General features: G+C 39.1%; 1 protein-coding gene across 8 annotated transcripts in view; it reads right to left on the bottom strand.

The window, feature by feature from the left end:
- dab2ipa (DAB2 interacting protein a) overlaps window positions 1-13619 on the bottom strand; it is a 193684-nt gene that overhangs the window by 2845 nt on the left and 177220 nt on the right. For all 8 annotated transcript variants that reach the window (XM_017716095.2, XM_017716098.2, XM_017716099.2 and 5 more), the window contains 4 exons: window positions 10892-11789; window positions 8450-8602; window positions 4244-4446; window positions 1758-1845 (listed from right to left, as the gene is read on the bottom strand). In XM_017716095.2, coding sequence (XP_017571584.1) covers window positions 1758-1845; window positions 4244-4446; window positions 8450-8602; window positions 10892-11789 — 1342 coding nt within the window. The remainder of the gene's footprint in view (window positions 1-1757; window positions 1846-4243; window positions 4447-8449; window positions 8603-10891; window positions 11790-13619) is intronic.

Genomic DNA, 13619 nt, shown 5'->3' with positions numbered 1-13619 from the left:
AAGGTAAAACACTAAACCACAAAGAAGAAAGCATATACATACTGGATCCATGAACGCTTCTCTGGGCCTGAGCTCATTTAAAATGGACTGAGGGAAGTGGAAAAGTGTCCTGTGTCCAACAAATGAAAAATTTTAATTGTTTTTGGAAATCATGGACACTGTTTCCTCCGGACAAAAGAGCACTCAGCCTGTTATCAGTGCACAGTTCAAAAGCCAGTAATCATGATGATATAGGGGGGCATTAGTGCACATGGCATGGGTGATGTGCACATCTGTGAAGTGATATATACATGTTTTGGCAACATATGCTGCCATCCAGACAATGTCTTTTTCAGGGAAGGCCTTGATTATTTCAGTAAGACAATGTCAAACCACATATTACAACAGCACTGCTCCATACTAAAAGTCCAGGTGTTAAACTGGTCTGCCTACAGTCCAGATTTTGCACATTGTGAAAATAAAACTGAACTGCAACTGGACTGCTCAGTTCCCAAATGCTTACAAAGTGTTATTAAAAGAAGAGGTGGTGAAACACAGTGTTAAACATGCCCGTCCCAACATTTTTGGAACGTGTTGTTAGGCATATATTTTAAAAATAAATAAATAAATAAAAATTCTCCATTTCAACATTTGATGTGTTGTCTTTGTAGTATTTTCCCTTAAAAATATGGTTTACTTGATTTGCACTTCATTGCATCCTATTTTTATTTACACTGCACAGCGTCCTAACTTTTTTGAAAATGGCTTTGTATTTTTGTGAAAATACCAAATTTTTGAGTTTTATTCATTTCAAATTTTGTTTAATTTGTTCAAATTTGATTTCATTGAGCTAATGACAGCAACCATGATAGCGAAGAAACTTATAGAAATTATATATAATTTCTTATATAAGAAACTTAGAAAATCAATTAAAAAAATTATAAGAACTTTAGCACACAAGCATGTGTGATATTTTGATAAATAAGTTCTAAGGAGACCTGCATGGTTAGAGACATGAAAAACGTGTTCATCCTTATAATAGTATATTTTTCACTTTTGATACTCAAGTTCATTCACAAGCGAGTATTTCTGTACTTTTCCTGAAATAACATAGATAAAATACAGAGTATGTTTACTCAAGTACAGAAGTATTGTGCTTTGTCCACCTCTGTTAAAGTGGATCAGATGTTGTTTTAACTTCCAATATATATTATTCATCATGTTTCCTAAAATGCATTGTTTATCTACTACATGTGCATTTGACAAGTCTAGGTAACAAAAGAGAGTGGCATTGCTCAGTGAGATATTACCTGCAATAAATAAGCAATAACCATAACTCAACAGGCAAATTACCCAAAGCGCAGAATACCAAATGACCACATGAAGACTCCCCTCAGCAATATAATCACATTGAAATCTGCAAACACAGCTTTATCTTTCCCTAAGCAAATAATGAACGAATGAAATAAATATGCACAACAGAAATGTAATTGAGGGAATATATTCTATATTCTAACTCTATTAAGAGGTAGAAATACAAGGAAACATTGCACCATTAAACTCTTTATGCGTGAACATTGCTGTATCGTCTTTTCCTAAGTCATAAAGGGACACGCTTCTCCTCAAGGAGATTTCATTCTGAACACCGGGGGGTGTTGTTGTCTTATGAAAGTGATTTCTCACTGGCAATAAAAGCCTCTGTGTCCAGGCACAAACTAAATCAAGGATGGACAAGCTCGGGTGAGTGGGGCCGGTGATGATTTGTGTCTCGTGTTCACCTGGGCTTCGATGATTTTCTGTTTAGAGTCGACGATGGCCTGCATATCTGCATGGTCTTTCTTAAGCTCCTCCTCAACAGACATTAACCTGCAAAACAAAAGACAAATCCAGAAGAGAAAATCTAAATCAAGATTATACAAAATATTCTTCATTGATCGTTTGAGAACCAAATTGAAGCTTTTATTTAAATCATTCAGCTTCTGGACAGAGGTTTTGTGGACATTTCCTCAGAAATAAGAGTGTTAAGAAATTTACTCGCAGGATTTTTCTCTTTGCTGGCCCTGTAAAGCTGATGGAGCAGATGTGAGCCGCTTTACTGATCCTTAGCTCAACAATACACTGAGTTACCAGTTTATTAGGTTGACCTAACTTGTATCTACAGTGCCCTCCATAATTATTGGCACCCCTGGTTAAGATGTGTTCTTTAGCTTCTAATAAATTGAGGGTTTTTTTAAATAATATAGGACCACGATGGAAAAAAGAGCAAAATCCAACCTTTATCTCAAGTGCATTTATTCAGTAGGAAAAAAATCCCACATTAAGAAATAATTGTTTAACATCAAATAATGTGTGCCACAATTATTAGCACCCCTGATGTTAATACTTTGTACAACCCCCCTTTGCCAACAAAACAGCACCTAATCTTCTCCTATAATGTTTCACAAGATGGGAGAACACAGAAAGAGGTATCTTCGACCATTCCTCTTTGCACAATCTCTCTAAATCATCCAGCGACCTGGGTCCTCTCCTCTGCACTCTCCTCTTCAGCTCACCCCACAGGTTTTCAATGGGGTTAAGGTCTGGGGACTGAGATGGCCATGGGAGGAGCTTAGATTCTGTGTGTGGTCAACCATTTCTGTGTAGATCTTGCCATATGTTTAGGGTCATTATCTTGCTGAAAGACCCAGTGACGACCCATCTTCAGCTTTCGGGCAGAAGCCACCAGATTTTGTTTTAAAATGTCCTGGTATTTCAAAGCATTCATGATGCCATGCACCCTAACAAGGTTCCCAGGCCCACAGCATCACTGATCCTCCCCCGTATTTCACAGTGGGCATGAGGTGCTTTTCTGCATACTCAGCTCTTGTGTTACGCCAGACCCACTTACAGCATTTGTTGCCAAAAAGCTCTATCTTTGTTTCATCTGACCAAAGCACACGGTCCCAGTTGAAGTCCCAGTACTGCTTAGCAAACTCCAAACGTTTACGTTTATGATTGTGAGTGAGAAAAGGTTTTTTCCGTGCATGCCTCCCAAACAGCTTGTTGGCGTGTAGATAGCGTCTGATGGTTGTTTTGGAGACTTCGTGACCCCAAGATGCTACCATTTGTTGCAGTTCCGTAACAGTGAGCTTTGGAGAACTTTTTATTTCTCTTATCATCCTCCTCACTGTGCGTGGTGGCAAAATAAACTTGCGTCCTCGTCCAGACTTGTTTACCACTGTTCCAGTTGTTTTAAACTTCTTAATAATTCCTCTGACAGTAGATACGGACAGGTGTAGGTGAGTGGCTATTTTCTTGTAGCCATTGCCTGACCTGTGAAGGTCAACACACATCTGCCTTACTTGAATGCTATGTTCCTTTGTCTTTCCCATGTTGAAGAGAAATGGCCTCTGTGTCACGTCATAATTATACCCCAGGGAAACAGGAAGTTGTGAATTGCTAATTAAATGTTCCTACATACTTTGATTAACTTCGTAAACTACTGTAGAAGTGACAGAAATTCTTTAATTACATTTATTTCCTAAGAATTGTTAGGGGTGCCAATAATTGTGGAACAGGTGATTTTATGAGGAAAAATTATTTCTTAGTCATGGATTTTATTTTCCCCCTAAAACTCTACTTGAGTTAAAGGTTACATTTTTCTACAATTTTCAGTGTGACAGTATGTTTCCACAATAAAAACTGAATTTATTTTAAGGCTTTTGACACATCTTAACCAGGGGTGCCAATAATTATGGAGGGCACTGTATATTGTTAAGTCATTTTAACACCATTCAAATTACTGGACATTGCTGGATTTTTATAGTGTACACTCACTAGTGCACTGCAAAAAAGTCTTTGTAAGTGAAATCATCTTAAATCTAGTCAATAAATTAATATTTCTCATTATGAGGCTGTTGTAATAGTGTTACAAGATTAAACATTTTTTTATCTGTTTATTGTTTTTTATCTGGTGAAGTCATCATTCTATTGGCAGATAATTTGCTAATTTAAAAAGACGGAATAAGCACAATACAAGACATTTTCATGGGATAATATTACTTAAATCCAGTACAAGCGGTGAAAAATAGGTTGAATCATCTTAATATACTCTTATAACGATTAGCCTAGCCCTAGTCACCTTTTAGCCCTTCATCAGTGGTCAGTTGCTACCCACAGGATGTTGATGGCTGATGGCAACTTTGCTTCTACTTTCTACTCAACATTTTGTAAGGATATATATGGATAAATTGAGATGTTGTTGTGCTCCTTCGACAACAATCACCTGGTGATGATGCTCTTCATCTGCAGCTCTTTGTCCTCCTGCTGCCTGCGCAGACGGTCCTCTGCGTCCTCCAGCCGAGCCTGGTACTCCAGTAGCATCTTCTGGGTCTGCTCATCCTGACCCTGCAGACGTACCTCATACTCCTCCAGCTTCTTTGCAGACAGACGCAGGCGCTCCTGCAGCATAGCGATCTCCTGCTGATACTGCAGGCGGAAGGATGAAGACAGAAAGAGGAGGAAACAGATAGACAGAGTGAGTATTTAAGAGATCTTAAGTTAAAAGTTAAGTTAAAAGCCTATGTCTGTGTATGAAGGAGTATGAAGAAACCTTTCTAAAATGATGCGTACACGTTTCTGATGTTGTTCTGACATCTGGGGATTCACTTACATGTTATCCATGAAAGGCTAAAAAATGCCAGTAATTAACCCAACAATAGCCATTTGTCCTCTGCTCCCGCCAGAAACTGCATGCTCACTTCTTAGATTAGATTATTCTGATTAGATTATCCTCCAATTCCACTGCCAAAGCAGGCTTTCCGTACAACTATGCATGGCTGCTACTCAATCTTTTACTGACCAGTGCCCACAGCAGTGACCACGTGTGTTGACTGTTTGGGACATGGTCATATTTATATATCTGAGAATTTCAAATTTATTTTCAAACATTGCTCAGTGAACTACTCAGTGAACTGTCATTATAGTTATGCTTTGCACTAGTGGCAGCAATATGTGTTCAGCTTTCTGCTGGATTATTAGATTATTACAAGATCAGATTATTATAAGTCACATTTCCAAATGATTCAACGTCACCTAGTCAGTCTACTAGTTGTCAGTAATTCTCATTCTCCTACAAATTATGCACAAACACGTCCAGAGGATAAAGAAGAGTATACACTTTCTCACAACAAGGTTCACTGTCATAAATATCTTCAAAGAGATTATTGCTCAGTATCATTTTTATTCATATGTACCCTTCTCACATGTGGACAAGTGTTGCTTTTACTTTATTTAATCCTTGAGTGTCGAGAATCAAAATAATTTAAACTCCAACTAATAATTATGACATGGAAGTATGTTTATATGCAACATTCACTTTACGATAATTCAGATACCACTGTTGTATAAGACCAAGGTTAAAGACAAGGTCAAAACACCCTGAGAGCATCATCCTGGATACCATATCTGACCGTTCTTAGAGTTATCTTCAACCAAGATTACTCACTCTAATGAAGTGAGACTAAACAGTCCCACTGGGAAAAGCTACCTCTGAAAAATTTATCTCGGACACGACTGACCTTGAAGAAGCACACTGGCCTTGGAGAAAGCTACTCTGTACAGCTGATAAACTTATTCAGTACACATGGAAACAGGTGCTGCAGCATTGTGTATTAACAGTGGAGGGACATAAGACAGAAAATAAAGATATGAGATGCTTATAGGGTTAAATTTCACAGTTTAGGTCATAATATAAATATAATAAATTTATTAAAATAAAATATTTTGTTGCGCTGCTAGCGAGCAAAAAGATTTGAGAACGTCTACTGTGATAATAAAAATAGTGACAACAAAAAACGACACAATAAGAAATAGAATTGAAACTAAAAAAAAACATTTTCACAAATAATGACCTGCTCTCTTACAAAGACAAAAATCCAGTTCACATCTAGTTTTGTAAATCACATCATCAAAATGTATTCCACCAACATTATACGAGGAAAAAATATTCAAAAACTAAGGGACATTTGTTCAAAAATCTCCAAAAAGGTGGAAACTGCATTTTATGGCTACTGTGAAAATGGGTTAACCACCTTTGGGGAGCTTTTAGTAGGTGCTTTCAACAATAGTTGGAGAAAAAAAACTGCCAAATCATTATTTGACAAATTTGCTCTCTATACCATGCAAGACCCTTTGATGAACATGAAGCTGAGTGGCATCAAATACAGCCAAACTTTTAGTGAGCAGCTGTTTTATGTTAACTTTTGCAGGTGTTCTTTGTACTTAACTGAAACATAACCACAGAAATCAAACACTACGTGGAAAGTTTCCAAGGAAGGCGAGGCGCCTGCATTGGGCAGTGTATGAATAATAGCTGTTCCCTGTAGAGAACAGTGGAGGTAATATGGTGCTATCAAAGCCCACAGGTGCCTCCCATGGAGCATTCTGAGCCTACGGATGTGCCCGTTCAGAGCGCCATGTTGGATTCATCATTCATTAAAGAACAGAATAGCACAGCGATCTCTAACAAGGTCTTTCTCTCTCTCTCATTTTCTTTTCTTGCTCTCTATGTCTATCTTGCTATGTGTCTTTTTCAAGCCAGCTATTCAAGATTGGGGAGTCAGATTTCCACTCTCCAGCCCTTCTGTATTTCATGTGTACCTCCAGAGTGATGTATATAACTCTCAACTAGCCAGTTTAATAGGTACACCTACCTTGTATCTCAATCTAATCTGGTGTATAGCCAGGGATCACAGCTAATCTTATTAGAGGTACAATTTGTGTTGATCTTCTAACCCTCTATAGTCAGTTTCTAACCACAGAGCCACTCTTGGCTGGATTTGTGGGTGGAGGACATCTCTAAACCTACTACTGATGCTGAAATGCATAACAGCCCAAATAATAGTATGACCACAGAAATAATAAAGGTCTGCTCAAGCATGAAATAAAAGCCCAACCCTGAGCTGTATCACCAAATCTGAGACAAATCTGCTACAGCTAAATTTGGAACCCAGACATGACCTGAACCTGCTCATATGAGCTGTCAGAAATATATTATCACAGGCATGATTTTATAGTGCTTTGCCTTGTTACTAAGCACTTAAGATGACTGAGAGAAAATGAGCAAAAATACTGTACTGACTTTTTTCTGTAGCTGACACGTGATGTGACGGTGTAAGGAATTGATTCGTTTCTGGCTAGTAGGTGCTGTGCAATGGCAGCATCCGTGGTAAATGTGTCACTAAAGAGACGACGTGCCTGTCCTCTTGCTATCAGAGCTCAAAATACTATTGGACAGCTAGTAAAACCAGTTTTGCTGTATACATACTAGACTAGGCGTGTCAAACTCAACCACCAGAAGGGCCATACTAAAAGTCTCAGCAAATCTGTGGGCCAGCCGTTATTTCATTTTTACTTTTTTATTACGTTTTTATTTTTAACATTTGGCCATTACCCAAAGCGGCCACTGTTTATTCAAAATATGCCACTGCACCAGCAAAAACAGGCACTGAAGACTTATTAAAAAATAATTCCATATAAAATAAATCGTTTTCTATAGTTTTTTTAAAAACTGCCTATTTGCTTCAACTACACACAAGGCATCTTTTTTGTGTTTGTAACCGCTGGCCCGTAGATTGTTGTTGGGGGTCATAACGTACACTATGTGATAGTGAATAATAGAATAGAATAGAATAGAATAGAATAGAATAGAATAGAAAACTGAAAACAACTTTGTGGGCCAAATAGGACAATGTTATGGGCCTGACTTGGACCGCTGGCATTCCGTTTGACACATAGGTACTAGAGTATTTTAAAATGCTAATTCCTTTGAATAAAAACAAATCTATTGCACTCTTTAGAAAACTGACCCGAGACTGACTTGAGCCTGATGCTGTATGTGAAAAATCAGCCTGACCCCAGCTTGAAACCCAATAGTCATCAGGCCCCATCAGGCTCAGGTAGCAGACCTCTAACTGTTCCTGTCCTTTGAAGAGTGGGGCTGATAAACTGTGCAACAAAAGGTTACAGAGAGTAACTGTAATCTTACTAAGTGCACTTATATTGTGCCTGATTAAATGGCCAATGAGCTACAAGGTAGGCAGGCAGGTGTTTCTAATAAACTGAACAATCCCCACATGCCTTTCAGTAAGATGGACATGGAAAAGCAAATGAATAAACTTTGGTTTTTCTGAAGCAGAGGCTTTGGAAGGCTTTGTTTTTGACAATAAAATGAACACATTTAATACGTACTGATGCAAATCACGTTTGGCTTGCATGCCGGTTGCCCGAAGATAAGCCATAGTTAAATTAACAAAACAGAAGAATGAGGTTCCCCCTCTTACTCTGTGTGTCCTCTGCTCAGGCACTTTGTGCATAAACTGAAACCAACTGAATACCAAGTAAGAGAGAACTACATATTTCATGCTGCACCAGTGCTTGATCCCCTAAGGCCATCATGGTGTTTTACTTACATAAATACTGTGAGTTTTACCTTTTCAGTCTGTGTGAGCTCGTCCTTGTTTGGGAGGTCCTCCCTGTGTCTGGAATCTGGGTCAATTCCCTCCTGCTCCAGATACTGCACATTCATATTTAGCAACCAGGCAGCAGTACGGTCCAGAGCACCAGGATTCACTGGAGACGGGGCCTGGTTAAAACCCAGATAGAACAAACCCAGCACACACACTTGCATGAATATGCACATCTACACAATATTAGCTAGTTAAGTAAGCAGTAAACAGAGGGACATTTGAAGGCCAAGAGTGAAAATAACAAGAAAATAACAAGTGCAGTCAGAACATGTTTTTTCCTTTTCATGATGCAATTGGCATTTTATATAATATTATATTATACATATTATTTATTATTCTCCCACATGAATATGCTGTGTGCTTTTACTTTGCTTTCTCAGGACATAGCAAGGCAAACTCTGCGAGGTAAACTGGAAATCTTTTAAAAGCCATCATCCTAACTGCACCGTATCTGGACTGGTTGTTTGATTAACATTTTGTTTGTTTGTTTACTTGAATGACTTGGCTTGACTTTTGGGCATGTACGTGCCGGCACACGCTTGCATTTAGAAGACAGAAAGGCATTAGATGTTGTCTTAAAACTTTTCAAGGTGACAACAGCGCTTCGGGCCGGCTGGGAAATGCTTGATCAATTTTTAATGAAGATTCATTTCGCCAGACTTGAGACGAACAGTTTGGACAATCTGTGCAGTCATTTAATCACTACCCAAGTGTCTCTGCTCCAACTATTAATTCGGCCTGTCTGCTCCATTCCCCCTCGTCCAACTGTGAGACGAATGCTCCACTGAATTCAGCTTAAGAGCCTTGTGTGGTTCCACCAGCAAGCAAAAACACTCATTAGCTTCTAAGTTACTGGGAAACCAATTAAGTTGTTGCACATATACTGTATGTGTGAACGACGGTACTGGCTATATTAAGTCAAGTTAAAATTAACTTGCATGCAAGTTCTTGCACATAGTTTTCACATCAGCAACACATGCGTTCAAAAGTTGTTATTGTTGTTACTTTATTCAATAATAACTTATCAAAATCAAAATACAGTATAGATACAGAAATACTACAAACGACACTAAAAGGGATTTTAGCTCTTTTATAAAAAGCTTTTTGGCAACAGGAAAAAGTTATTAAATTATCAACACTAAGCAATAAATAGTAATGTACAGTTATTTCTTGTCAAGTGATCTGCACTGAGATTTGATCAAAACAGGACTGTGAAATTTCAGTTCCCTTGTATTTTCGAAAGTATATTATATTATACTTTCTTACTGTAAAACACAAGTGCCTTAACGTGAGTTCTTTGCTAAGGATGTTGTTAACATTATTAACATAACTGTCACAATAGAGAAATTTTAGCTCACAATTAATTGTCATATAAAAAATCAGATTAACAGTTTGCCTATTTTTTCATTGTTTGCAAGTGTTAAAATACAAACTTTAAGTGCAAAATGGGCTGATTAGCTTATTATGTTTACTATGTTTACTCTGGTTGTACTGTTGAATCAATCCTGTGTGCAGACTTATACAAACATTACTCAGCGCTGCCCTCTAAACATGTCAGAGCACCAAGTAACAATTTTTTATTCTCATTTTAATTTCTTTTATTTGCATTTATTTGCCTCAGCTTAACACACCTAGTTCTTATTTTGTTTGCTGCAGCTTAATATTACTGTGAAATCTAAGGACTGTGGAAAATCACTGCAATGTCCACTTAAATAATTGTGACCATCTCAAATAACTGCAACTGTGTAATAATTGACAGGCCTACGTGACAGAAGTCAGAAACAGTGTGACTTTATCACTAATGAGATTAACTACAATATAAGAAGATAGTTTTTGGTGAAAAAGCAATATCCTGGCAGACTGTCCACCGAGGAGAAAAGACCACCTGTAAGATGATGTGTCCACCAGTTAGCTCTGTTAGCTCATTGGCTCATCTGAAGAAGCAGCCTCAATTACTCTGGCACGAAAACCTACCCATCTCCTGGCTATTTTTGAATAATAATACATTTTCAAATAAAATGTTTTCAAATGTGCTCCTAGGTGTGCTGACAATTTTGTGTAAGACCACTGTTATCACCTAAAAAGGTAAATGCCTCAGTTAATCTGTTAATCAACCCTTACAGAGAGATGAACATCAAAATTAGTTGGAATGCACATTCCTAATCAAAAATAACTAACTAATCAAAATTTAATCGTAGAGGAATCATCTATTCATCATTTTGGATAAATTTCAAATTATTTACAACTTCATTTGAAATCTACAAAAGTACTAGCGTTATATTAGAGACATTTTATACTTGTATTTGCAACAAAACAGGGAAAACACCAGGGACCTATAATCTATTGACTGTGAATCCAGGTTTTCCAGTCCAGAAATGTGCTGAAACAAGGCAGGCTGCACTCACCTGTTTGTGCAGAGTGCGCTGTTTGGTCTCTGGGCTGTCCCCTTTAGAGGAGGAGGACTGCTGTCTCAGCCGGGCGCCGCCACTGGGCCAGTCTGGTGAGGATGACATCATGCTGCCGCTGGAGGGCCGTGGGTAGGGGGCGGTGTTAAGCATGCTGGGAGGGGTGCGTCCTCGTGTGATGGTGGGCGGAGGAGGTTGGTCTATCCTCCTCTGAGGGCCAGCACTGTTCTGCCTTGGCACATTGGCCTGGTGCTGGGTCTCAGTGAGTGACAGCTGCCTTCGTGTGAACTCCCCTGAGCGTCTTACAAACTCATCACTGCTGCTGCCACCTCCTCCTCCAGCTGCTGCACCTGTGCTGCCTTGGGAAACAAACTGGTGCTTGGCCCCTGTAGTTGCTGAGTCCTCCACATTGCCCTGGGAGCTGATGGAGCTGTGGCATTCTGAGCCCGAATCAGCTGTTCCACCCCCTCGGGGCGACACCGGCAGACCGGCCGCCATCTGGTATACTGGGTTCTGGAAGGAGAGGGGGGCCAGCAGCTGGGGCCGTCCTGGGGCAGTCTCTGTGCTTGGGGTGGTGGGTGTCTGGCCCGTTTTCCTCAGAGTGGGCCCAGCAGCCATATTGCCTTTAAGGGTAGGGGCGTTCCATGCCCCACTGCCCTGTAGGTCATTGGCAGGGTCACTGGACGAAGTGCAAGGGCCGCTCTCCAGGCTACGGCTGTCCTGCAGGTCCACCATGGACAGGCTTTTGCTGCCATTAGGGAGCTGTATGTCTGGCTCGTTGGCTTCTGAGTAGCTGGAGCTGCGGGCAGGTGATGGTTGGATGACTGAATTCCTCGTAACAAAGAACAAATCCTTGTTTTCAGGGGTCGGAGAGGGCAGCCTGGTGAAATCCACCAACCTGTATGACCAGGACAAAGACACAGTCGCAGATGTTGACATTTAGACGAGTTATTGATGGTGATAACAAAGGTATGTATAACTCAATATCTCTTACTCTTAGCCCAGTCATGCAAATATATGGCAAATTGTCTTTGATATAACAATTTTATTCCTGGGTGTATGGGTGTACCCATTTCTCACTGCAGTAAGTAACTGCTTCATGTCTATGGAACCTATAGAATCCGAACTAGATGTAGGTCTCATTTACACATATTTCAGAGGTAGCATAACATACTGTTCAGTAACTACAGGGGCTGCAACGCAAACAAATGGAGCTATTCTTAGGTTATAGAATTGTGTTAAGGGGTTACCGGTATAAATAAAAAATGTATGGCAATTTGTTTATATTTCAATAAATACAAAAAACATCCAATAGTGAAAAGCCAACAGGACTTATGAAGGCATACACATGCTTTTTTCCAGGTATGTATTGGTTTAGTCCTCATAAGTGCTTTGTATAGGAGCCTACAGGGGGCAGTAGAAGCTGCATTCCTTTGCCTGCAGTATGTAGGCAGATGTTCTGCAAGAATAGGCCGTTTGAAAAGGGATACAATGCTGTGTCATTTGCATATGTGACTGGATCCAAAGTGAAGCAAAAATGCAAGATTTCATTAGTTAATGCAAGTGCAGAACAAACTGAAAACCAATGACAACTTTAGATTTTAAACAGGCAATGTTGCTTAAATTTGCTTTGTCTATTAAAAGTTAGCCACAAGTTACAGTAAATCCATTCAGTACTCGTCTTAGATGCTGAAGTCTCAAGAACCTAATGCACCTCTCTTTGCTGAATGATCAACTTTTGTAGATCTTTTAAAAAAATCTGCAAGTTTTAATGGTTAATTATGTAATTCACCGCAATTAAATGTATTTACTTTTAAACAATATGGAAAAATTAAAGTAATACCTCAGCTCTCTCAAAATGAACATTTCAGTTGAGTATGCTGATTCAAAATAACATTTGTCACATCATTAATTAGTGTAATACATGTACATGCTAATGATAATACGTTTATAATGTACACAGTGTTAATATAAACCTAGATGCTATATATGCTACCAAGCATCTGCTCACCATCTTGCTAAAACGGAATGTTATTGCGAGTGAAAAATGTTCAAGTATCTGTGTGAAAAAGGGGCACGAGCATTAATCTGTTCAATTCTGACTTCACAGGTAATTCCAAAGGCAAAATAATCAAATGTGAAGTAAACACTTGCCTCCTGCGCAAATAACACAAGTTTACACCGGTACTGCCAGTTTATCAGCTGAACAGCAAAGTGTTTTAACTTTCAGCTGCTTCCAGTTTTCCAGCAACAGAGTTACTGAGCCAGAAAATGCAAAACTGCAGAATGTGCAAACTAATCACTCTAGCAGGGCAAAGAGACAATATCAGCTGCTCTCAAAAAACAATGAGCAGCTATAATGAAGCCCTATAATGTTTTCAAAGAAGCTCTGCTTGGAGGCTGCTGTGATAATAAAGATCCTTTATAGCAGCATATAAAAGTTATAATTAAATAATAAAATGTATTCTTTGTTACCACTGCTCTCTGAGTGTGGCTTAATTTGCATAATGCATTTTTGCAAAAGAGCTTTAAAAAACATGATTTCCTTCATTTCACACTCTGCACTATCCAGCACATGTACTCTCGCATAACCCTACGGCAGGGACAGCTGTGGCCAAGTGATTCCAGTCTGTTACAGAGGAAGCCCGATCCTTTGTGTAAAACTTGCAATTCATTGTGCTGCATAGTTATATTGCATTCTCACCTGTGTCTGTTTCACTGTTGAATA

Source organism: Pygocentrus nattereri, chromosome 28 (genome assembly GCF_015220715.1).
Source record: "Pygocentrus nattereri isolate fPygNat1 chromosome 28, fPygNat1.pri, whole genome shotgun sequence".
Classification (NCBI taxonomy): Eukaryota; Metazoa; Chordata; class Actinopteri; order Characiformes; family Serrasalmidae; genus Pygocentrus; species Pygocentrus nattereri.
This window is presented reverse-complemented; position numbering and strand designations above follow the sequence as displayed.